This window comes from Vidua macroura, chromosome W, assembly GCF_024509145.1.
Source record: "Vidua macroura isolate BioBank_ID:100142 chromosome W, ASM2450914v1, whole genome shotgun sequence".
Taxonomy (NCBI): domain Eukaryota; kingdom Metazoa; phylum Chordata; class Aves; order Passeriformes; family Viduidae; genus Vidua; species Vidua macroura.
The window spans coordinates 6217295-6242390 of NC_071610.1; the positions used below are offsets into that span (position 1 = coordinate 6217295).

A 25096-nucleotide genomic window follows, 5' to 3' on the forward strand; every position below is an offset into this window, starting at 1 on the left:
TTGGAGTAAAGGAAAAAGAATAGCAGCCTCAATATTGGTATCTGGGGTTGCTGCAGCAAAAGCTTTGAAAATGTTAGGCAATCTAGGATGCTGGCTAAGTAGGCAAACCAGTGCCACGTCTCGGACACTGAGTGAGCTACTGACAGATGTGGACAGCATCAGACATGCTACCCTGCAAAATAGAGCTGCAATTGACTTCCTGCTGCTAGCACAAGGACATTTCGAGGGCATGTGCTGCATGAACCTCTCAGATCACAGCAAGGCCATACACAAAAGCATCCAAATTCTCAAAGAGTGGGTCAAAAAACTACAAGTGGAAAGTCATGAAGACTGGTTCAAGGGACTGTTCAAAAAATGGAACTTATTGGGTTGGGCTTTATCTTTGCTCAAAACCAGTTTAATAATTTTTGTAGTTGTTGTTTTTTATATTCATGTTCCTACCTTGTTTGTAAATTGTCTGTTAGAGTTTTTCAGAAATGTTTGCAAAATATTTTTCTAAAGATGGGGAATTGTGGGATCTCTCCCTGCTGATGTTTTTACCTCAGATGCTTTTACAGAGGGATTTGGCCATAAATCATGGCAGGCAGGGCACTGAGGGGAGAGGACATCTGACCAGGCTACAGTGGGAACCGTGGGTTCTTGGAAGCCAGTATGCTAATAGAACCTTCCTATATTTGGTCAAGTTTCCAGTTTTCCTTCACCATTGGTCAAGACCTTTTTCTTATAAGGTCATGTTCTAAGTTCACCTTTCTGATTGGGTCTGTGTCCTTATACCTGGCTGCGCTTGCCCCGCCCCCAGGGTCTTTGGAATCTGGCTTCTATACCTGCGTGCGTTTGTTATTTTCATTATTAAAGTTTTTTATTTTCTGGCTAGTTCCTTTGCTCCAGTCCCTCTTATTTAGCCAGCTCCTCCTGGCTAAGCCAAAGCAGGGGATCACAGTGAGCTTCTAAGCTCCATACATACATACATATAAGTATATGCAAATAGTGGCAGTGTGTGCTGATTTAGCACAACCTGGTTTTTGGCAGTGAGGGTAGACACAGAACTGCCTTCTGTGTGAATCTGCTACAAGCTTCCACTGTAACCGACAGAGCCAATCTCTGATGGCTCTGAAGAGGGACATGCTGCTGGCCCAATTAGAGAGGTTGGTAATGCCTCTGTGATGACATATTTAAGAAGAAAATTCAAAACAGCGCAGGCAGAGCTTTTTTCCCAAGGGATGGCAAGGCGCCACCACTGGGGGTGATTCTGGTGCCATGCGCAGCCATGTGGCTGCCCTGGTCACCACCATTTCAGCACAGCGCACAGCAAGCTTTGCCTGCCTAGCTGCCCTTAGCCAGCCGTGCTGCGGGTGGAAGGGTAGGGATGGAGGCAACGGCTTCTGCTTTTCAGTGCCCTGCATGAAGAGAGGTGTTGAATGGCACCCGTGCTGTGGTGGCCAGCACTGCCCGCGCAGTGGCAGCTGGACCAAGTGGCCAGCAGTGGAAACATGGTGAGCAGAACTTAGACGAAATCAACTTCTCAGCAATGCGAGATCCTGCAGAAATCTTTGAATTGGTGGAATTCGCTGGCAGTGTTACTTAGGAGCATCAGGTTTTTTTCTCCTAATCAGTGAAAGAGGAGGAAGTGAAGATGTGGAAAAAGACAAGATGACAGCACCAAGGTCAGTGGAAAGAAAGAGGGGGAGGAGGTGCTCCAAGCATTGGAGTCGAGATTTCTCTGCAAGCCGTGGTGAGGACTATAATAAAACAGTCTCCCTGTAATCCATGAAGTCCATGGGGGGATGTAGAGATCCACTCGCAGCCTGTGGGAAAAGGTGCTCACACCGGAGCAGGTGGATAATAAAGAAGCTATTATCCAGTGGGCAACCTGAACAGAGAGAGAGAGTCTTTGCTTCCAGAGATAGAGAAAGAGGGCCCTTGCTTCCAAATTAGAGCAGCTTATCCTTGAAAGACTACATCCCATGGACTAGTGACCCACACCATGGCAGTTTTGGGAAGACTCTTTTGCCCATAGGAGGAACTCACATTTCAGCAGGTTGGGCAGGACTGCTACTCGTGGTGAAATTAGAACCACGTTGGAGAAGTTCACAGAGAACTGTGTCCCGTGGGAAAGACCCCACAGCATAGCAGACGAAAAAGACTCCTCTCCCTAAATGAACTGAAGAAAAATCTAGAGTGACGAACTGTCTAAACACTCCAACGCCCTGTCTCCCTACACTGTTGGTGTGAAAGAGGGAGGCGCTGAGAGGGAAAAACGTGTTTCAAAGGCTTATTTTACTCCTCATTATCCTCCTCTGACTCAGTTAATTATAAATTTACTTTATACCTTTAAGTTTGCCCTTAGAGTGTTTTCTCCCGGTCCTTATCTCAACTCATGAGCCTTTTGTTGCGAGTTTTGTGGGTGCCTGGCGTCTTAACTAGTGTCAAACCACGACACAGTGACATTCAGCAAGCAGTGGTACATAGGCATTCCAACATTACAAGTGGTTCTCATCCAAAATCAAATTTCCCTGAGGTACACATCGTGTTTCCCCATCCCTCTCCGTTACTCACCAAGTGCAATAAGGTCATTGAGCAAAGACAACCCCACTGATGGGTTTGTCTTTGCTTGAGGCAGAATTAATCCAAACATTCTTCCCTAAGAACCCTCTGACATGTACTACTGGAACTTTATCTTCATCTGCTGTATGCAAGGGTTCAGATTGGACAGGGCCTGCTCGGTTGGTGGAACCTCGGGTGTTAACTAACCAGGTGGCCTTTGCTAAATGAATCTCCTAATTTTTAAAAGTCCCCCTGCCCAGTGCTTTCAAGGTGGTTTTAAGCAGTCTGTTGCACCACTCAACTTTCCTGGCAGCTGGTGCATAAGAAATATAGTACAGCTATTCATTACCATGTTCTCTAGCCCAGGTGTTTATGAGACTGTTCTTGAAATTAGTCCCATTGTCAGAATCAGTTCTCTCAGAGGTACAATGCCTCCAAAGGACCTGCTTTTCAAGGCCCAGAATGGTGTTCTGTGCAGTGAGGCACAGGGTAGGTCACCAACTATCCAGTGGTGGCTTCTAACATTTTGAGCACGTAGAGCTTGTCTTGGCAGGTTTGAGGCAGTGTGATGTAATCAATCTGCCAGGCCTCCCCATACTTATATTTGGACCATGACCCACCATACCACAGGGGCTTCACCCACTTGGCCTGTTTGATCATAGCGCACATCTCACAATCATGGATAACCTGGGAGATACCGTCCATGGTTAGATCCACCCCTCAGTCTCGTGCCCACTTATAGGTGGCATCTCTGCCCTGATGACCTGAGGCATCATGGGCCGATCAAGCCAGAAACAACTTTCCCTTGTGTTGCCAATCTAGGTCTATCTTTGACACCTCTATCTTTGCAGCCTGATCTACCTGTTCATTGTTTCGGTGCTCCTCATTAGCATTAGCCCTACTCTTGGGGACATGGGCATCCACATGACAGACTTTCACAGGTAGCTTCTCCACCTTTCCAGCCACCCCCACAGAGCATTGACTGCCATTCATAAATCAGTGTAGAGGTAGAGCTTTGGCCACTTCTTTCTTTCAGCAATGTCCAGGGCCAAGTGGATGGCTTTGAGTTCAAGTTAGCTTGATCTACCTTCTCATTCAGTAGCTTCTGTGATCTGTTGAGTCGGGTGCCATATCACTGCTTTCCACTTCCGGATCATCCCTACGATGCAAAAGAAATGATCAGTGAAAAGAGGGCAGTGTGTTTCTTCTGCTGGCAGTTGGTTATATGGTGGAGCTTCCTCAGCCCATGTCACTTGTTCCTGCTCCTCTTCATCAATAAGATCATAGGTTTCACCTTCCGGCCAATTTGTCATTATTTCCAAGATCCCAGGGCGATTCTGGTTTCCAATACGGGTGCACTGTGTGATGAAGACAATCCATTTACTCTATGTGGCATTGATGGCACTGGTGGGTAGAGGGAACCCTTCCTTTAAATATCCACCCCAGCACTGGTAGTCAGGGTGCCAGGAGGAGTTGTGCTTCTGTGCTGATCACCTCTGAGGCGGCTTGGACTCCTTCATAGGCTGCCAAGATTTCCTTCTCCTTTGGGATGTAGTTGGCTTCAGACCACCTGTAGCTTCGGCTTTAGAATCCCAGTGGTCATCCTCGAGTCTCCCCAGGCACCTACTGCCAAAGGCTCCAGGACAAGCCATTGTTGTTCCTGGCTGCAGAGTAGAGCACATTCTTCACCTCGGGTCCTATCCTGACTGGGCCAAGGGCTACCACATGAGCGATCCCCTCCTTGATCTGCACAAAGGCTTGTTGCTGTTCAGAGCCCCAGTGGAAATTGTTCTTGCGGGTCACCAGGTAGAGAGGGCTCACAATCTGGCTGTACTCAGGAATGTGCATTCTCCAGAAACCTATGGCACCTAGGAAAGCTTGTGTTTCCTTCTTGCTGGTTGGTGGAGACATCACGGTGATCTTGTTGATGACTTCATTCCCAGAAACTGGATCTCTCAGGCAGGTCCCTTGACCTTACTTTTTTTGATGGCAAAGCCAGCTTCCAGGACAATCTGGACGATTTTTTCTCCTTTCTCAAATACTTCCATTGCTGTGTCTCCCCACACAATGATGTCATCGATGTACTGCAGATGTTCTGGAGTCTCATCCTTTTCTAGTGCAGCCTGGATCAGTCCATGGCAGATGGTGGGACTCTGCTTCCACTCCTAGGGCAGTTGGTTTAAGGTGTACTGCACACCCCTCCAGGTAAAGGCAAACTGGGGCCTGCACTCTGCTGCTAAAGGAATGGAAAAAAATGCATTAGCAATATCAATAGTGCCATATCACTTTGTTGCCTTGGACTCCAGCTTGTACTGGAGCTCCAGCACGTCTGGTACAGCAGCGCTCAGTGGTGGAGTCACTTCATTCAAGCCACAATAGTTCACAGTCAATCTCCATTCTCTGTCAGACTTGCGCACTGGCCATATGGGGCTGTTGAAGGGTGAGTGGGGCCTGCTGACCAACCTTTGGCTCTTCAGCTCATGGATGATTGAATCAGGGACTCATAAATTCAGGGAGGCTGGACAGGACAAACACAGATCCGCACCAATGTGGTGAAATGTACGTTCTCCGTTTATTGTTTGTAAGATGGCAGTTTATATACACTTCAATATAGTTTACAATTGTGAATACAATCTCATTGGCAAGCAAACATTGTTTGTCTTTGTCTTAAGGTGGCTAGAGTTTCACACTGCAGACCTATACTAATTCACACCCAGAAAGCTCAATTACACTGTGGTTACCTTAACATAATTTCTAACTGCACCACAGACTGAATTTCCAACTGCGTCATAGGCTTCAAGGCCTCACCAAGGCCTGTAGCTGAGGCCTAGGCTGGGGTAGCTCAACCTTCTAAATATGAATCGTGCTCTCTCTCTCTCAGAAAGTCTGCTACAGACGCCCACCACCCAATGGGGGAATTCGGGGGAGTGGAAGGCAAAAGGACAGACAGACACACAAACCAATGGGGAAAGTTTAAGGGAGGGACTCCTGGCCCTCGTCCACTCACTCGATGCCCAAGGTGGAAGATTTTGGGAGAGTGGGATTAGGAGCTGAGTGATGGACAAGGTACCAGGGAGAGGACAGGGGAGTGACTGAGCATTTTCAGGGAGATTGGCGCTGGGGGAAGGGCGGGAAAGCTCAGGGTGTAACCATTGGGAGACAATGGGGGGTGAAGGGGCAAACCATTACAGGACTGTTACAAAGAGATAAAAACACAATACAAAAGCCCTAGATTTATCAGGTCACACATTTGCCCAGTGCACCTGACCATGTTGGGGTCATTATTATGCTGTTTTTCACTCCCAAAGAACACCTCTAATACCTCCACTTCTCTCAGCGGTTGGATCCCTTCCTCAAGGGTCTTCCAGCGCATTCTGTGACGGTACTCCTGCATTCTCTCTTTGTGAACAAACCTCTCTCTTACACTCATGAAAAGCCACTCCCAGAGAGGAGGGGACCCTGGCTCCCTCACAGATACCAGATCCACACCTGGGTCAAGGATCCCAAATACCTTGTATCGCCACTATCCAGTTGCATGCTGGTACCCATAAGGTCACAAACCTGAAGTAACCAGGTCATGTAAGCCTTGCACCCCCATCACACAATGTCTTTGTGCAGATTATGGAGACTGTCATACGACAGTGACTCCGTGATGATTTCAGGCTCCCATTCCCCTGCTGGTTGTGAGGGCCCTGGTGCCTCATCATCATTAACTGGGCACACTGATTTGGTCTTCCTCTGCACAGGGGCTACTGCTGCTGGCTGTGGCTACCCTTGCGGTCCAGCTGGAACCCAGACAGTTGTAATGTCTGTGAGTTCCACTGGTGCACTATCAGACTCTCCCTCTTTGAGGCATGGACAGGGTTTCCCACCAGCTGGGGGAGTGTATTCCCTCAGCACCCAGTGTATCTTCTCCTCCATTACCCCCATCCAATCTCGGTGGTTCGTTTCGGAGCTAGACCGTTGGGCAGTGTCAGGTTCTGGGGCAGTATCAGGTTCCGGGGCAGCATCCCTAGTCTCTGGGATAGATGTTAGAGTCGTTACCCACAGCAATCTCACCTTTGAATGCTAAACAAAACCAGCCACTATACGATATAGTTAGCATTTTAGAGAAGATTTGAACCCTTTGAAAGATGGTGGGGTAGGCCCAAAGAAATGGGTGAAAGGTTGGGAGAAAACTTTCCCCGGTGTTATTGTCTCACAATGAGTGCCATTATTAAAGAAACTCCAGTATCATACACTTAGTGTGTGATAGCCCTGTATCCAGGTGCCCACTTTCTAGAAGAAGTTAAAAATCCATTCATTCCTCACCTTATTGACCCATTGTGCAAAGTGGATGACAGACACTGTAGCCTTAACCATAGGACCCATGTTTAGATATGGAGCTGCAAATAGGAAAAATATAGCCAGAACCATGTGCCACCCTATTGTGGTTTGACACTGGCCCAAGGCCAGGCACCCACGAGAGTTGCTCGCACACCCTCCCCTGCTACACCTGGGCAGAGGAGGGGAAAGAAAAATAACGAACACTTCATGAGTAAGATAAGGACCGGGGGAAATATTTCAAGGGCAAACCAGGCTCAACTTAAGTTGCAAAGTGAATTTTATTGCTAACATGCAGAGGATCAGAAATGGGACATCACGCCATGATCAATATGATCAAGTGAAGCCAATTTATTGCAAAGACTAAGCTATATTTATACTGTGTTCTATTGTTCATGCACCTCAAGCTAATACATGATTGGTTAACTCCTTCTGTGCACGCATTTTAAGATTTTGGTTAATTTAGTTATTTTTTCTTCTCCATGTGTCTTGCTGTGGTTTTCTTGTCTGTCTTTACATCCTGAACTGTCTGGAGTTGAGTGTGTTCTTCTCCTTTCATGTCCTTTAAGGGCACTGTGACCTTTTACTCAGTCTCTATTGAATTGCGGTGAAAAAACAAGACCCCACAATTCCAATAAAGATTTGTAGGGAATGGTATGTTTTTATTACAGCGCTGGGCACACATAGGGATTATTTTCCCTTCAAAGGACATGCGCGCCCGTGGGTATTCCCGATCCTTTTTTTATTACCCCGTACTAATTTACATATACATAGAATCTCACAATAGGTTTATGCATATTCCTTCTGCTGATTTCGCGTTACAATTTGCAGTTGGCCATTTGTACAGAGAACTCTCTAACCCCTTTGTCCATTTCTTGCAGACTTAGCTTTGGTTTTTTCTTCATCATTTCAGAGTTCAAGGGGCCCCTCTTATCTCTTCACCTTGGAGATTGCATTCTTTCTCCTTGGCTGTTACAGTTTTACAAGCACAGCATAGTTAACAGACTAAACAGCATATTTTAACCATATTAGTGAATCAGGGACTCATAAATTCCGGGAGGCTGGACAGGACAAACGCAGATCTGCACCAGTGTGGTGAAACGTACGTTCTCCCTCTATTGTTTGTAAGATGGCAGTTTATATACACTTCAATATAGTTTACAATTGTGAGTACAATCTCATTGGCAAGCAAACATTGTTTGTCTTTGTCTTAAGGTGGTTAAAGTTTCACACTGCAGACCTATACTAATTCACACCCAGAAAGCTCAATTATACTGTGATTACCTTAACATAATTTCTAACTGCGCTACAGACTGAATTTCTAACTGCGCCACAGACTGAATTTCTAAATGCGTCAGAGGCTTCAAGGCCTCACCAAGGCCTGTAGCTGAGGCCTAAGCTGGGGTAGCTCAACCTTCTAAATATAAATCATGCCCACTTTCTCTCAGAAATTCTGCTACATGTTAGCAAGCTACTACGCAGCACATTTCACCTAATTCCAAATGGATTTCTACCTCGTTAAATTTTTACTCTGTTTCACTATGAGGGCTGGATTGTGCATATGTTGCATATGTCCATTATCCTGCAAAAAACTCTCAACAATTCCCCCTTCTTGTTTTTGCACAAGCCAGACTGAATTAATGGCATGTTTAATTATTCTCTGCACACACTGTAATAAGCAAAGTATAATAAGCAAAATCACTAAAATAATGCAAAAAACCATAATGCCAAAGCAAACTAAGTCCTTAAGCCAACCAGTAATGCCCCAAGATTTTAACCACTCCTCAGAAGGGTTAGCAACAACTGTAAGTTTCTTCATGTTTTCTTTATGTTGCAAACGTTTCTTGTGAATTGATTCAGAGTGATCAAAAAGGTTCATGCAACACATCCCTTCAAAATCTTCACACACGTGCCCTTGTGCTAGCAATAAAAAATCTATGGCAGCCCTATTTTGTAACACAGCATGGCATATGCTATCAACATCAGTGATGAGCTCATCTAGCACTGTGGATGTGATGTTAATTTGTTTCCCTGCCCAACATGCCAGTCGCCTCAACTGCATGAGGGCCTGTGTTTCAATAAGGGATAAATCCTGGCTAAAATTCCAATGTTGTAAAAATACCCCTCTAAAGGGTGCGGGGGAAGGTTGTCTTCTATGACTAGGCCCTAAAAATATTGCTAGCTCATGCTCAACATTAAGCATATTAAGTATACTAAAACATCTATTGCAAGCTAAATTAGTAGAGCTACATTTTTGCTTTTTCCTGTGAGCTATAAAAAGATTATTTTCCTGACGGACTTGTCGCCACCACTTCAGTTTGCATTTAACACACTGGACCTTGATCCATGGTTTGCAAGAATAGCCATGAACGGGACAAGCTTGTTCAATTTGGTTTAAGACCTGTATTGGAAGTGGTGGTAAGCTGTCGTTACTGGTTACCGTTACCCCAGGTCTAGGTAGTTGGCCCACATTTGTTAATAGCTGTGGAAAAAAGTGTAATTGTTGTTCAGTCATCAGATGTTGAAGTATTGGGTTCAGCTGTGTCTGAAGTCGGTGCTGTCGCCGACGTTACGCTTCTGGACAGAGAATTAGCTGGCAGGTGTGACTTTAGGTAAGGTTTCACCCACTTTGCCGGAATCCAGTGAATTCCTTTATCTGTAAGTAAGCACCTGTAACCTCTTCCCATTAATTTCACCGTGGCTGGCCCCCCAGTGGCCGCTGTTGAAAAGGCTGTGTAACAATTGTGGCCTTTAGTTGACTTAACAAATCCCTGCCAGTTACACCGAACAAATTACTGGGAGTCTGCATGACATAGGGTCTTGTTGTTACATTCACTCCATCTGGGAAAGTAAAGGTAATTATTTCCCTACTTAACCAAGTTGCTTGGGTTCCACCAGTCCCTGTAATACCCAAAACAGGATTGGCTACTGGCCAATTCCTGGGTCATATAGTGCTTGAAATGATTGTTACATCTGCTCCGGTATCGATTGTGAGCCTCTTAGTAATAGAATTACCATTGGGATGAATCAAGGTTACCTGTTGTCTGAGATTGAGAAGCAGGATGTTTTCTATTGCCATCTTTGTAGCAGTTGTCTTCTGGGCAGTTATCCTTATCTCCTGTTAATGGGCCCATCGATGTCTTGCCACATGACTCAGAGATAACTCCCTCCAGGAGCCATTTCTGTTTAACAGGTAATCAAGGACCCACTGTATGACTCAGAATGACATCGGCCCATTGTGAGATGCTCCGCCCAGGGGGGAGGAGCTAAGCATTCTCACCTAGATATATTCTGGGATTTTTGGACAGAGAGGTAGCCTTTCCACAGGTTCCCAAGAGAACACAGCTGGGGTTTTCCACTGGACCAACTACACCTTTTCTACTGGACCACTGCCCCAACAGAACCACATCTGCCACTCCAGGAGGACTGCAGCCACTCCAATTTGGACTGCTACCAACACGCTGGCCAAAGGGGTGTCAGGTTGTATTCCGACTTTGTCAGTGGTTTTCCTTTTGTATTATTGCATGTATTTTGTCTCTTTTCCCTTTTCCCAATAAATTGTATTTCTGACTTGGAGTCTGTCACTGGTTTTGCTTTCAAACCAGAACACCTGTTTATTTGGTTTACCTCTCGTGATGTCCATGGCCCAATACACTTCTGGGTTACCTGTGGAACCAAAACTGCCTGTTTCCCGCTCCTTTAATCCTGTACAGGGGACACGAGACTTAAAAGGAACAAGTTGAGCAATTTGTCATCCTTTAGGGATAGATACAGGACGGAAAAATGTCCTAACCATAATTTTGATAACCCCTTGATAGTTTGCATCAATAACCCCAGGAATTATATCCAATCCTCTTTTGCTAGCAGATGATCTCCCTAACAGGAGAGCACTAAGCCCATCCCCCAAAGTTCCCTTTACATTAGTCTCCACCAGATGTACTGCAGAGTCAGTGATGGTAAGGCCTACTGTGGTTTCCACATCCATTCCAGTGCTTCCAGGAGTTGCTGACTGGAGTGAGTAAAGTCCTCTAGAGGGGGTTGAGCCACCCATGCAGCTCCCCGAGCTTGTGTCTTCGTGTGTGGGGTCGCGCTCCATGGTCCGTTTCCCTGGAACCTGCACTCTCTCGTGTTGTGATTATCCTTCTTGCAGATGGAGCAAAACTTCTTCATTGGGGCAAATCGACATTGACTCCGTATATGTCCGACCTTTCTGCATCCAAAACATTTGATATTCTTTCCTTCCGCTTTTTTCTCTAATTTTGAAAGTAGTGGCTTTACGGCACCTTGTACCGCAGCAGCCACATAGGCAGCCTTCTGTCTCTCTGTGGTTCTGGTCATTAATTCTAGCATGTCAACAACTTCTGCTCCCTTTTGCAACGTGCCTAAAATCTGCCAAGTCTTGTCGTTGGCGTTGTCAAAGGCAAACATCTTAAACAGCTTCTGCTTTGCATCTGGATCCAGGTCGGGGTGATCGTAGATGGCTCTGTGCAAGCGGTCTACAAATTTATCAAAGTCCTAATTTCCTCCTTGACGTATCTGTGTAAAAGCCTGAGTATGCAGCCGATCCAGCAATGCAAGGATTGAGTTGTATGCAAGTTGTTGGCTTAGATGCAAAACTTTATCAATACTTTGGCCTTGGGCGGTTGCTGTGGACCAGGGACCTTCTCCTAATAATTGTTGTGCTCTGATCCCAAACAATGGGTCCCCTTGAGTCCGAGGTCTTGCTTCCTCTTTTTTACATGCCCCTTCCCAATTCTTATAAAATTCAATCTGCTGGTGGGGGGGGGGCATGATTAATCTAACCAAAGTTTGAACATCAGCTGGAATTAGAGTATCTGCTGTAAAGATGAATTGCAATAACGATTGTGCTAATTGAGACTTCAAGACATATTGTGTAACGGCGCTTTTAAATTTTTCTAATATCTTCCAATCAAATGGCTCCCATCCTCGCCCTGTGGCTTGGGTTACCACAGGGAAGGCTTCTATAGTACTAGAGGAAAAAGACCCCTCTATTATTGCTTCAGTTATAACTCCTTTCCACTTCCTCTTTTGTGCGGCTTCTATATCAGGGTCTAGCTCTAACTCCCGATCTGCCGTGGTCAAGGGGGGTATCCGCCTCCCCCTCCATTTGTCGAGAGCTCTTTCAGAGCTTAAAATAGCTGGCAGCTCCTTCCTTTCAAAAGAATAGTCCTTTTGGGAAGTGACTCGATCCCTTTGTTGAATTACTAACTTTTGCAAATTATCTACCAAAGCTTTTACGTCATCTTCTACTGAGGCAAATCCTGACTCTGTGTTTTCTTCTTCAGCCTCATCTTCAGATAATGAGTGCACTACTTTTAACACTTCATCACTGGCTGTGCCCTTTTCCTGAATACGTTTATTCTTGGGTCGGCAGCTCAAACCTCCAAGGGAGGTAGCTTCCTCACTCTGTTTCTGGTCTGAGGGTTTGAGTTCCTTTTTGGTTACTGGAACCGGGCTGGAGGATCGGGGGCCACGCGAAGGAACATTTAATGTAGTCAAAAATAATTTGCTAGCAGGAAATGCCTGTGTCCTAGAGTCTGGGCTGGGGGCAAAGGCAGCACAGGCTGCCGCAGCGGCTTTCTTTTCTGCCTTCATCGCCCTTAATACCTCTATGATGTTTTTCCACAGGGTAGCATATTTAGACGCTTCTTCTAGCTTCACCTCCCCCTGAAGCAATACAGTTCCATATCATGCAGCCCACAGCCTCCCGTGTTGATACCTCAAAAGCAACCTGTGCCCCTGGTATGAGGTTACGATCCCATGCCCAGTAAATAAGTCCCTTCAGAGTGGAAGCATCATATTTCTGCCCTCTCTTAGAGAGGATATGTTGGAGGAGTTTTTGGACCCCATCTCTCTCATGGTCTGACCCCATCTCATTCCCCGGCCGCTCACCTGATCAGGGCGAGATCAATTCATCTTCATCAATTCATCTTTACTCAGAGCTCCAACCTCTCTTCCTCTCGCCAGGGCAGCGAGGATACTTTCTACTGGCTTCTCCGCCTCCTGAAGGCTGTCTCTGAACCTCTGCATAGCAGTGAAATAGCCGTTCTTCAGGTCCCTGTGCGGGCGCCAAAAATGCGGAGGATCAGAAATGGGACATCACGCCATGATCAATATGATCAAGTGAAGCCGATTTATTGCAAAAATTAAGCTATATTTATACTGTGTTCTATTGTTCACACGCCTCAAGCTAATACATGATTGGTTAACTCCTTCTGTGCACGCATTTTAAGATTTTGGTTAATTTAGTTATTTTTTTCTTCTCCATGTGTCTCGCTGCAGTTTTCTTGTCTGCCTTTACATCCTGAACTGTCTGGAGTTGAGCGTGTTCTCCTTTCGTGTCCTTTAAGGGCATTGTGACCTTCTACTCAGCCTCTATGAAGGCTGGATTGTGCATATGTTGCATATGTCCATTATCCTGCAAAAAACTCTCAACACTAACAGAATCAGAGGAGGATAATGAGAAGCAAAATAATCCCCTAAAATACCTTCTTCCCCCCAGCCCTTCCTTCCTACCAACAGCGCAGGAAGACAGGGCATGGGGGTTTTGGTCAGTTCATCACTGTGAGAAATGACTGCTCACTTAAAAAAAAATTAAAGGTTTATTAAACCTTTACAAAAATACAACAAAAGGACTAAATAAGGAAAAACAAGCCTAGGAACCACCCTGTGGCTGCCTGCCACGTGGCTGGCTCGTCTTCAAGATGGATGCTTCGCCTTTTATACCCCTGGGGGTTGCATCAGCCAACCCTGGCCCCTCCTAAAGTCTGTCAGTCAACTCTTCTTTGCTGTTTATTGGTGGAGACTACTTTCTTCTAATTTGATTGGAGGGTCAGGTGTTGTCATGCCACACCTCCCTAGCAACAAACTTTTCCATTCCCAATTGCCCCATGCAAGGGGCACATGTATACGCTTACTTTCTACCTGTCCTAGACAACCTAGGCTGTCTGGTGGCAACAATACAGAGGAGGGGGGAAAAGAGAACTATGGGGAGAACAGAGGACATCTAAACAACAAATCACAATAACATAACTATACATCAATAAAGCTTCTCTTAATATACACACAATATTCAATCCTTAATTGTGAGAGCAAATCATCTCATTATCTATCTATAACAATCACAGAGATTTTCTTCTGCTGCTCTAGGAGAGGAGTCCTTCCCCTGTGAGACCGTGGGGTCTCTCCCATGGGAGACAGTTCTCCATGAACTTCTCTGTTGTGGGTCCACTCTCATAAGCAGCAGCCATACCGCACCTGCTGCAACGTGAACTTCCCTCATTGGCAGACAGTCCTCCCAAAAGTGCTGTGACATGGGTCTCTCTGCATAGGGTGCAGTCCTCCAAGGACAGGCTGTTCCAGCCTGGAAGAAAGGGCCCTCTCTCTCTACTGGGTCTTTCACTGGATCACAGCCTCCTCCAGGCATCCACTCACTCAAGCATGGGCACCTTCCCAATGGGCTGCGGGTAGATCTCTGCATCCCCTGTGGATCCCCATGGGCTGCAGGGGGACAACATGCTTCACCATGGTCTTCATCATGGCCTGCAGAGGAATCTTGGCTCTGGCACCTGAAGCAACACCTACCCGTCCTTCTTCACTGACCTTGGTGCCGCCATGTTGTTTTCCCTCACATGTTCTCATCTCCTCCTCTTGTCTGATGAGAAGCAAAACTGAGTGACTTTGTTTTGATTTTCTTCTTAAATATGTCATCACAGAGGCATTACCAGCCTCTCTCACTGTCCCAGTTTTGGCCAGCAGCATGTCCATCTTCAGAGCCATCAGCCACTGGCTCTGACAGACATGGTGGGAAGCTTCCATCAGCTTCTCACAGGATTCATCTTTGTCGCTCCGCTACTGACAAAAACCAGGCTGTGCCAAACCAATACACACTTGAACCAGGGTAAGTTAGACCACATGGTGCCGCCTAACGAGGTTTCTATATTCAGCACAAAAAAAATTAGGTTACCCAGGAACTCAACACCATGCTCCTTTGCTTTTTAGTTAGTTTAGCTAGCTGAGGCAGTCCAAGTTTTCCCTGGACTGGTTTTCTTTCCATTTTCTTGGATCCGATCGAACCTGTTCCAGACTGGGACCTGGGGAAACACCGAGAGCTCGCACTTTGTGGCCTATGGGGGCCTACTCTGGGCAGCAGCAGCCTTTCCCAGGACCAGACGGACTGATAACAGAGTGACCACCCACCTGAGAGATTTTCTGAATTTGTCATCTCTTCAGAGTGACGAATGAGTTTTGTCATCTGGTATTGTTCATTTTTTGTGCTGGGGAGTCCTTAGCCTGTTAAATAAACAGGTTTTTTCCACTTCTCTCTGAGGAAATTATTCCCAAACCGATTGGGGGGAGGGGCTGTGTGGGTTTGCTTTCTGGGGGGCCCTTTTGGAGGTTTTCTCCCAAATTTGCCCTAAACCAGGACAGTATAACAAGGCAAACAAACAACAACAATGGTAACAATAACAAACAAGAACAGAAAACCCAATAAACAGTCTCTTCCCTGCTGCTTAAGCATTTTCTCCTTTGGTGTAGTTACGGTCACAGCCAGCAGGGACGCTGGCAAGCTCCCAGTGGGCAGAGCAGGTGCAATGATTCCCTCACAGCTGCAGGGGGTGCTGTGATGCGAGTTCAGTCACATCTCCCTCACGTGGTAATGGTGGACGGGCTGGATGGCAAAAATGGGCTGCAGCAGGAACCTTGGAAGCAGCGGCTGGAACGGCAGGGTGGGCTCACTCGGGGTGACAAGCAAGAGGTAGCAGAAACTCAGCAGCTCTGGCAGGAGCTGCAGGGTGTCCCAGCAGGCATGGTTACAGTGTAGGAAAAAATCTAAAGCAGTGGCAGAGAAATGGGGGGCTGGGCAGCGGCAGCCTGGCTCCCGAAGTCAGCCGGGAAAAGCTCCCTTGGAGGGGGAAAGGGCTCAGGGTTCTGGGGTTTTGGGTTTTCCCTGAGGCACCTGAACAGATGGTGAAAGGGTCCTTTTTTAGTGAGGTAGAGTGTTAATGAGGTTCCAGTGCAATGGCCACTCCCACAAGCAGAGCTTCACTCATGGTAGAAGGCAGCAGGAGACAGAACCTCGTAGTGGTGGCGAATTCTCCTCACACTGACTGCAGCCAGTTTCCCCTCAGAATTCCAAGGGAGCAAGAGAGCTAGGAGCTGCACCCAGCCTCCTTTTCCCCAGCCCAAATCTCTGCCAGTCCAAGAGAACTCCCCCAGCTAAGAGAGTAGCCAGCTGCACCCTTCCCGTGGCAACTTCTTTTATCTCCTTTAAGTATCGATCATTATTGTCTCTTAGCATACATATGGGAGAAAATTCCCTGAGAGAAAGAAACAAAAGGAAAAATCCTAAAACCCAACACCATCACATGTTCTCACCTCCTCCTCTTCTCTGGCTAGAAAAAATCGTGCCCCACTTTGTTTTGATTTTCTTCTTAAATATGTTATCACAGATGTGTTGCCATCATCTCTAATTGGCCCAGGCTTGGCCAGCAGCATGTCCATCTGCAGAGCTGAAAAGAATGATGGATTTGTCTTTACAAACAGGTTGTGGGTCTGCTGGTAGATAAAACTAGCACTGAGAGATAAAATAAACGATGGGAAGGATTCTACTGATTGATGAATGGAAAAAGATATTTGCTTTTACAAATAAACTTTAGGTTTGCTGATAAATGAAATTGGACATTGAAAGATGAAAGAAACAATGGGGAAAAACCCTAAAATCCATAAGAATTAAAAATTAAAAGGGAGGGTGTCTTAGATTGCAAGGCAATGTGTGTATTCTATTTGCCATCTGTTAGAGGTGTGGCAGTTATCTTCTGTTAATTGGGCAGTTTTCTTTATCTCTTCCACAAACCAATCTTCCCTCTGGGGAGACATCTGCTGTTAATGGACTATTGAGTGTCACTGCATGACTGATAAAAATTACATCATCCCACTGTGAGATGCTCCACCCAGAGGGAGGAGCCAAACATTCCTAATTGGACATAATCTGAGATTTTGGGACACCAGAATAGCCTTTCCACTGGATTCCCAGAGGAGCAGCTGCCTTTTCCACGGGATTCCCAGAGGAAGACCAGGCCCATCTACACGACCACTGGATCTTCAGAGGAAAACTACACCCTTCTACAGGATCACTGCTTCAACTGAACAACATTTGCCACTCCAGGAAGACTGCAGCCACCATTTCAATTGGACTGCTACCAACACCCTGACCAACAGGGTGTCAGGTCGTATTCTGACACTGTCAGTGTTATTTTCTATTACTGCATTGTTTATTTTAATTTTCTTCCCTAATAAAGAACTGTTATTCCTGCTCCCATATCTTTGCCTGAGAGCCCCCCTTAATTTCAAAATTATAACAATTTGGAGGGAGGGGTTTTACATTTCCCATTTCATGGGAGGCTCCTGCCTTCCTTAGCAGACACTTGTCTTTTCAAACCAAGAGAGAGGGTTATACATTAGAAAGAAATCTTCAGTATCAGGCGTATCAGGAAGTCTGTACCTCTCAAGTACTTTAGCCAATGGGGAAAGAGATAAGGGAAATGCGGCTGAGAAATTAGGATAAAAAGGTGGCTGCATCCTCCAAAAATTTGAGAGAGACCCCAGGGGAATGACCCATGGCCTCTCCCTTTATTCGAATAAAGTAAAAGGACTCTTCTGTCTCCTTTTTGGACATAAACCTCTGATGTTTGTGAATTAATTTTCCTGACAGAACCATCATGGATTGGTTCTGCCAGACATGGTGGAAGCTTCTAGCAATTTCTCACAGAAGCCACCTCTGTAGCCCCCCCCCCCCCCCCCCCAACCAAAAACCACTCCATGCAAAACTAACACAAGCTGAGAAGGCTTTCTATGGACAGCAACTTAATGATTTCTGGTTTGGATTCCTGTGTGGGCTGTGAGGATCCTGGTTCCCCATCATCATCCACTGGGTGAATGGATTTGGTTTTTTGTTTCCTTCTCTGGACAGGGGCAATTACTATTGGCTTAGGTTCTCAGTCTAGTTTAGCTGCAGCCTGAGTGACTGGGGTGTCTGCTGATTCATCCTCCTGCCCCTCTGGCTGTATATGCTGCCCTACAGTAACTAGCAATGTGTGGTAAGCATTAGGCAGGGCCCAGCATATTACAATGAGCTCCTTCTTGTTAGAGTTGTCGTTGCAATTTTCTCTCATATTTCCCCACCTCAACTAGATTCTGAATTTGTTCAGGGGGGACGTTGCAAGCTATCGGGGCAGAGAATTCCTTCAGGGTTTGGCCTACGTCTTCCCACACCACTCAGAATTTTCCATGACTGGGGCAGGTGTTTGGACAGCCCATCTGGAAATCTGAGCTACACAAGCTGCAGACCATATAGAGGAAACCTACCAGATAAAACAACAGAAATGTGGTATCTTTAACATCCGGGGGAAAGTGAATATTCTCAAAAGGTGACATGCCAGATCTGAAGGGAAGGAGGGAGATGAAGGGCTGGGAAACATCATCCCCTACTTTTCCCCTAACAGACTGGGTGTAATTACTAATATACCCCCAAACAAGGCTACTGAGACCAGGATGGAAAACCAAAAGAGCCTACACATCCTCAATAGCTCCCAGAACCTCTGTTAAATGTTTATAAATTGCTAGCACCGGGCACATCAATATGGCAATCCTGACTCATGTCTCTGATATGTAAAAGACATGCTAGGGACAAAATTGCCCCTATATATGGAAAGGCAAACATGCTGTTATAGATACATATTATAATATTGGCTTTTTTGCAAATATTAAGATGGATTTTATATGCGTGGTGCTAAAGTGTGAAAAACACGTTCACACTTCTGTGAAAATTTAAGTTTAATAAAGGACAATAGGAGACAAAAACCAGCCCGTAACAACATTCTGGGCCTTGAAAAGCAAGTCCTTTGGAGGCATGGTACCCCGAGAGGATTGAGTCAGACAATGGGACTCATTTCAAGAACAGCCTTATCAACTCCTGGGCTAGGGAACATGGCATCAAGTGGGTGTACCATACCCCCTACCATGCACCAGCTGCAGGTAAAGTGGAGAGGTACAATGGACTGTTAAAAACCACCTTGAAAGCCTTGGGTGGGGGATCTTTCAAAAACTGGGAGCAGCATTTAGCAAAGGCCACCTGGTTAGTTAACACCCGAGGTTCCACCAGTCGAGCAGGTCCTGCCCAGTCTGAGTCCCTGAATATAGTAGACGGAGATAAAGTCCCAGTGGCACATGTCAGAGGTTTGTTAGGGAAGACAGTGTGGATCAATTCTGCCTCGAGTAGAGACAAACCCATTCGTGGGATTGTCTTTGCTCAGGGACCAGGTAGCACATGGTGGATAATGCAGAGAGATGGAACAACATGATGTGTACCTCAGGGAGATCTTTATAATAAAAACGTCTTAATGTGACTTATCAGTGCCAACCTTAAAAAATCAATACATACCGCTTCCCTTCACTTGTCAACAGGCCATGGTCTGCTCCCCGCAGTGTACAGCCAAGGCGCAGAGTCCCTCCGGGAAAAAGACCCGTGGCGCCTGAGGGCGTCTGCTCTCAACTGGACCCACAAGTGAGCAGAGTCATCCCTTCATGGTCGCCAACTAAAGCGATTCGCGGAATAAATAAATAGACTCCATAACCTGGGGTAGTTATGAAGTGGGTATGTATTGTCAGTGCCTGGCACAAGTGAGATAGCTCTCCAAAAACTTGTGCCCCGAGCCTCAGTCTGACCCACACCTTTATTCTCAAAGGTGTTCCATATGCAATACATTACACAACTTTTCCATGCATATTCAACCCCTGGCCCCTCCTGTCCTCGCTTCTCATGCTAAATAGGTCCACGCCCTTCTAGGCATGCATGGTTTGCCGTGGTGGTCTTGCAGGGGTCTCTGGTGGTCTCTTGAGGCTGAAGATAATGGTCTTCTTCATGGTTGAACTTCTGAACTTTTCTCCTTTGTGCGTGCGCTTTTGGTCCTTTGGTGCTTATCTGAGTACATCTGTCAGTCTTGATGGGCTTGGAGACAGAGGAGCCTCTTTATCTGGGTTTTTTGCATCCTTGGTCCCCTCCAGTGTTGTTCTTTATGCAAGAAGCTTCAGAAATTTGCATTTTCTTATGCCCTTTGTACCATAGCAGAGGTTTCTTAAGTAAAAGGTTAAAATTTAACACATAACTCTACCAGCTAGAATATAAATGCTTAATTCATTTTGTTAACTTAAGTGAACTCCAAAAATCTCTGTTTCAAGAAAATGAATACCAGTGTGTTATAAATAGAGGCGAATAATTTGTTCAGCCTTTCAAGAGTCAATCAGAAATTTATTGATTACAGCAAGCGATGGCAAGCAAACAGCCCTGGGTGCAGCCGGGGAGTCTCCGCTCCGCCTACGGCTCACACCGTTTCCCCCTTCCCACAGTCTTTTTATACTCTCTTTCTTCCGTGTCCGCGTTATCTCTGGGTGTACTCTGCGCTTGCGCCCTCTGTTGCTAGGGGGTCGTCTTCTACTCTCTGGTGGTCGTTTGACGAAGGCTCCTCTCTTCTTCCTTGGTGAAAGTCCACGGCCCTGTAATGGTCTTTTCCATATAAGGTTATATGCTATATGTACCTAAGTTCTAATTACACAACTAGCTTAAGTAATCAACATATTAGCTAGTTTCTGTCTGGCAGTTTTCTGTTATCTACACAAGGCTTCTCCTTTGGCTCTCTGTTATCTTACACAAGGCTTCTCCTTTGATTTTCTGTTATCTACACAAGGCTTCTCCTTTGGCTCTCTGTTATCTTACACAAGGCTTCTCCTTTGATTTTCTGTTATCTACACAAGGCTTCTCCTTTCTGTCTTGATGAACAAAGAGTCTTCTCTAACTTATCACAAGTGGGTTAAAGTGAAAAAATCCCAACTGTTTATTGACAAAGTGCCCACATGGCAAGGAGAAAAAAAAAAGAATAAATGCTAGATATTTAACCGTCAGAACCTTACTTCCCACCCCTCCTCCCCCAGCAGAACAAAACAAACAAAGAAAAAACCCAAAATGTCAGGGGAAGAAACAGACTGGCTGGCCACGTGGCAAGGGGGAACAAAATAGCGCCGGCTTTTTGTCTCAGGGAAAGGAAAAAAAGTTCATGCAGCAGCTCGGGCAAAACAGATGGGAACCTGTTGAACCTCTGGCACTGGTCTCCTCCTCAGAGCAGATGAAGGTGGTGGATTTTGGTGTCCTTTCTCTTGTTAATTCAGCTTTTCCCAAGGTCTGGGGCTGGGCGGAGCGGCTCCCACAGGTCCTGGCCGACCGTCTCCCTATGGATTGTCTGATCTCTGACCAAAAGCAAGCCCAACAGTTCAAGAAAAAACAAAAGCCGCTGAAGGATTGCTGCTGCAGTCTTTTCAAGGCCAGGGAAAGGGGGGGGGGGAAACCTTCTTGCCTAAGCTAACAAAAAAAAAAAAAGCAAGCTAGCTAAGCAACAAAGTAGCACCTGTCTGCACCGCACTGAGCATGCCTGGGAGTGAGGCTTTGAACCAAGCTGCTGCAAGAACCCCCAGGGCTCCTGCCCCTCCCCCAAACCCACCTTAAAGTTTCAGCAACCATTTCTGGGCATAAAGCAGACAATCAGGAATAGAGTATCATCATAAAATCACCCAAAGACAGTCTCAGGTACCAATAATTGTACTTTTCTATCTGTAATATGAGCCTCCTATTTATTTAATAGATCTCTTCCCAAAAGAGGAATTAAAGGAATGAGAAGGAGATGTCTTTACAAACGAACTGTGGGCCTGATAGCAGATAAGGCCAGATAGGGAGAGGTGAAAGAAGCAATGGGGGGAAATCATCAATTCCATAGGAATTCCACTAATTCACACAGACTTAGTCAAGACTATGCTACATCTCTAGATTTATAGAAAAAGAACAGAGACACAAGGAAAAATAAAAACGGGGGGGTATACATTAGAAGGGGGTATTAGGTGTATCAGGAAGTCTGTATCTCTCAAGTACTTCAGCCAATGGGGAAAGAGAGACGGAAATGCGGCCGGGAAATTATGATAAAAAGGAGGCTGCATCCTCTAAAAATTTTGAGAGACCCCATGGGGAATGCCCCATGACTTCTCCCTTTATTCAAATAAAGTTACAGGACTCCTCTGTCTCCTTTTTGGACATAAATCTCTGATGTTTGTGAATTTTCCTGACATTCTTATCACCAAATTTTATATTAATACATTAATCTGGGACCACAAGATAGATAAATACATACATATACCTACATACATATGAATTTTAAAATCCACATCAGGTAAATTAAGAAGATGCTTTTACTGAAATATCATTATTGATTAATAGTGGTATTATAGAGTTTAGAATAAAATTCACATATTCATTTACCAGAGTTAACATACTTAAAAATATTTAAAATTTTCTTAAATGCTTTTATACATAGAAAACTGATATAGATCTAAACAAAAATCACACATTTTGTAAGTAACAAAAAACATTTTCATGCTCTAACAACTGACAACTATATTATTCTATTGACTATTACATTTTCATTTTTTAATTTCCTCTTAGTCCTATACCTTATGGTGGACTCAATTAATACTGACAACATATATGCACAGTTGTAAGAGCGAGCATGTGATCAAAACAGGTGCTGGAGAGGATATTGCATGTGAAACTAAAAGATGGAGAGTGATGCACCCCTCTACCTAATAGACTATTATGACTTTCCTGGGAGATTTTTCAACATTCCCAGCTATTTATTTAATATGGAGGTGGGGAAAGGTAGGGCAGCTGTGGGAATTTTGAAATATTTTACAAATCCACAAAAACTAGAAATATGTCCATCAAATCGTGTGCTATCACTCTGGGAGCTACTAAAGGCTATGTTAAAGACAGGCTTTCTAGTACTGGAATTGAAGGCAAGCTGGTCTGGGTTTGTGAAAAAGGATGGTAGCTAAAAGCATTGGTTGAATAAAGGTTACAGCAACAGGATATAAAATGCAATATATCGATGCCTTGAAATTATAGAATATTAGGTTCTTACAAGCAAGGGAAGTATACTACTGTTTTTATCTGTCGTAAACATCTTTTATTTCTTCTGCATATAACAGAAGTATTCAAGTATTTTCAGGATTACTGGAATAAAAAAGTTACTAGTGTCTAGTATATTTTTATCCCCCACATGTTAATTGCCATCTGAAGGTGGAGAAGATACTTCTTCCCTCGTGTAAATTATTATATTTCCCCCCTTTCCCTATGAACCAAAGGCATCTCTTCTAGGAAGAGAATGCAGGGGTAAAATAAAAATGTGCATTTATCGACTAAAACCAAAGGTAGCAAAAGCAAATAAAACGCGCATGGTCGGGAGCTGCACCTCGGGAATTCCTGGCTCCTCTATCCGCTCATTCCCATCGCGCAGCGGCGCAGGGAAAAAGTGGAGAAGCAGCGACAGAGGCAGTCCGCCATATTTCTACCTCACCACGCCCGCAGAGACAAGCCATTAAAAAGCCCGTCGAGCTGGGCTCACAGTGTGCATGCCCTAGTCCCCACCTGCCTTCTCTTCCTCTCTGGTGGAGCCCTTTCTACTCGTCCTCCTTACTGCTAGGGCAGGAACGAGCCGCGACAGCTCTTCAGCAGCAGTTCTCCTCGCGCGAGGGGTGAGCGACCGTGCCTGGAAAAAAGGTTCACTGTAAGGAAGTTCTCCCGCCAGGCACACGCTGAGATTGCCGGGCGGCGGCCTTGCCCACTTTCGGAGGAGCCGAACTCTCGCTTTAGGACAGAAGGAGCGACAGGGAAGCGTAATTGAGGAGGAGGGGAGGGATTAACAGACATTAGCATTTCCGTGGGGGGTGGTTATTTCGGAGGGCGGCGGGGGTGTAGTTTGCGAGGGATACTCGGGTGGTGGCAGCGGTAGCAGAGGCAGAAATAGTAGTGAGGGAAGGAGGGAAAGGGGTGTTTGTGCTGAGCAGCTTGGCTGGCGAAGAAAGCACTCCTGCCGCCACGGCTGCAGTGGGGGATGTTTTCATGTTGCTTGGTGCATAATTTAGAGGAGGAGTTGGAAGCGGCGACTATTTGAGGCAGGGAACGGGGGGATTTGTGCTGCTGGGGGCCCTCTTTTTCTTTATCTGTGTGCGGCATCGAGGCAGCTCGCTGCACTTGCTCTACAGTGCCCGGGTAGGGACTTCCGGGTAGAGAGCGTCTGTGTCCCCCGGGACTGGTGCTCTGGTGGGGTGTGTGTGCGCGCGCGTTTTTAGGGTGGGGGTTGTGTCTGAACCAGTTAGGAAGAATGACTTTGGAGTCCATGATGGCGTGCTGCCTGAGCGAGGAAGCCAAGGAAGCCCGGCGGATCAACGACGAGATCGAGCGGCAGCTGCGCCGGGACAAGCGGGACGCCCGTCGGGAACTGAAGCTGCTGCTGCTGGGTGAGTGTGGGCCACCGTCAGCACACACGCCTTAAGTGCCGCTGGGGGTGCAGCTCAGACATTGCCGTCCCCGGGCTCTGTCCGGGTGGCCCCCCAGTGCATTACATGGCGTGGTCGGTTCGGTTTTCCTTAGGCGCCTGCCACCTTCACCGCGGGGCGGCCGTGGCGATGGTGGCAGTGACCCGCTCGTCGTTCCTCCGCTACCGCGTTGTGTGTGCGCGCTCATGTGCAGGCTTCGCCGAGGCGCTTATAGCTGGGTAACCGTGGTTACTGTGGGTGAGTTTGCTATGGTGGGGAACCCGTCCTTCCAAAATGGAGAGGGAAAGGATGGCTGGTCAGTGGAGTGGGTGTTGGGGGAGTATCGGCGATGATGGGTATAGGAGAGTGATGGTAAGGAAGCAGATTAATGAAAGAACTTGCAGGGGGGTTGTTTTGCAGATTTCTGGTGCATTGTTCTCTGAGTCTTAGGTTGCTGGGTCACCAGTTGCATTTTTTTTATTGTGATTTTTATTCAATGAGGCAAAATGGGATAAGGGGCTTATGCCCAGATTGTAGACTGACTTTTAAAGCAAAAGGAGAAAGAAATCGTAAAGACCAAGATGCACCCATGAAGGTGAAAAGTAACCTTAAAGTATACTGGTGGATAGCAGGATCTTTAAGACCTTTGGAATTCACCCACTGTTCCAAGAAATTAAATCTATTGTTTCATTTATCTTTAATTAAAACAGGTTGTTATTTTGGAGCCACAAGTGTGCAAAGGCAATGTTTGTTTAATAGGAATTTGGCTTATGTCAAAATAAGTTTTTTTAAT

The 25096-nt window shown here is 45.9% G+C and overlaps 1 protein-coding gene across 1 annotated transcript in view; it reads left to right on the forward strand.

The window, feature by feature from the left end:
* Window positions 1-23478: 23478 nt before the first annotated feature.
* Window positions 23479-25096, forward strand: part of LOC128821385 (guanine nucleotide-binding protein G(q) subunit alpha) — a 239715-nt gene continuing 238097 nt past the window's right edge. The window contains exons 1-2 of the mRNA XM_054002371.1: window positions 23479-23520; window positions 24141-24285. Coding sequence (XP_053858346.1) covers window positions 24150-24285 — 136 coding nt within the window. The 5' untranslated portion in view covers window positions 23479-23520; window positions 24141-24149. The remainder of the gene's footprint in view (window positions 23521-24140; window positions 24286-25096) is intronic.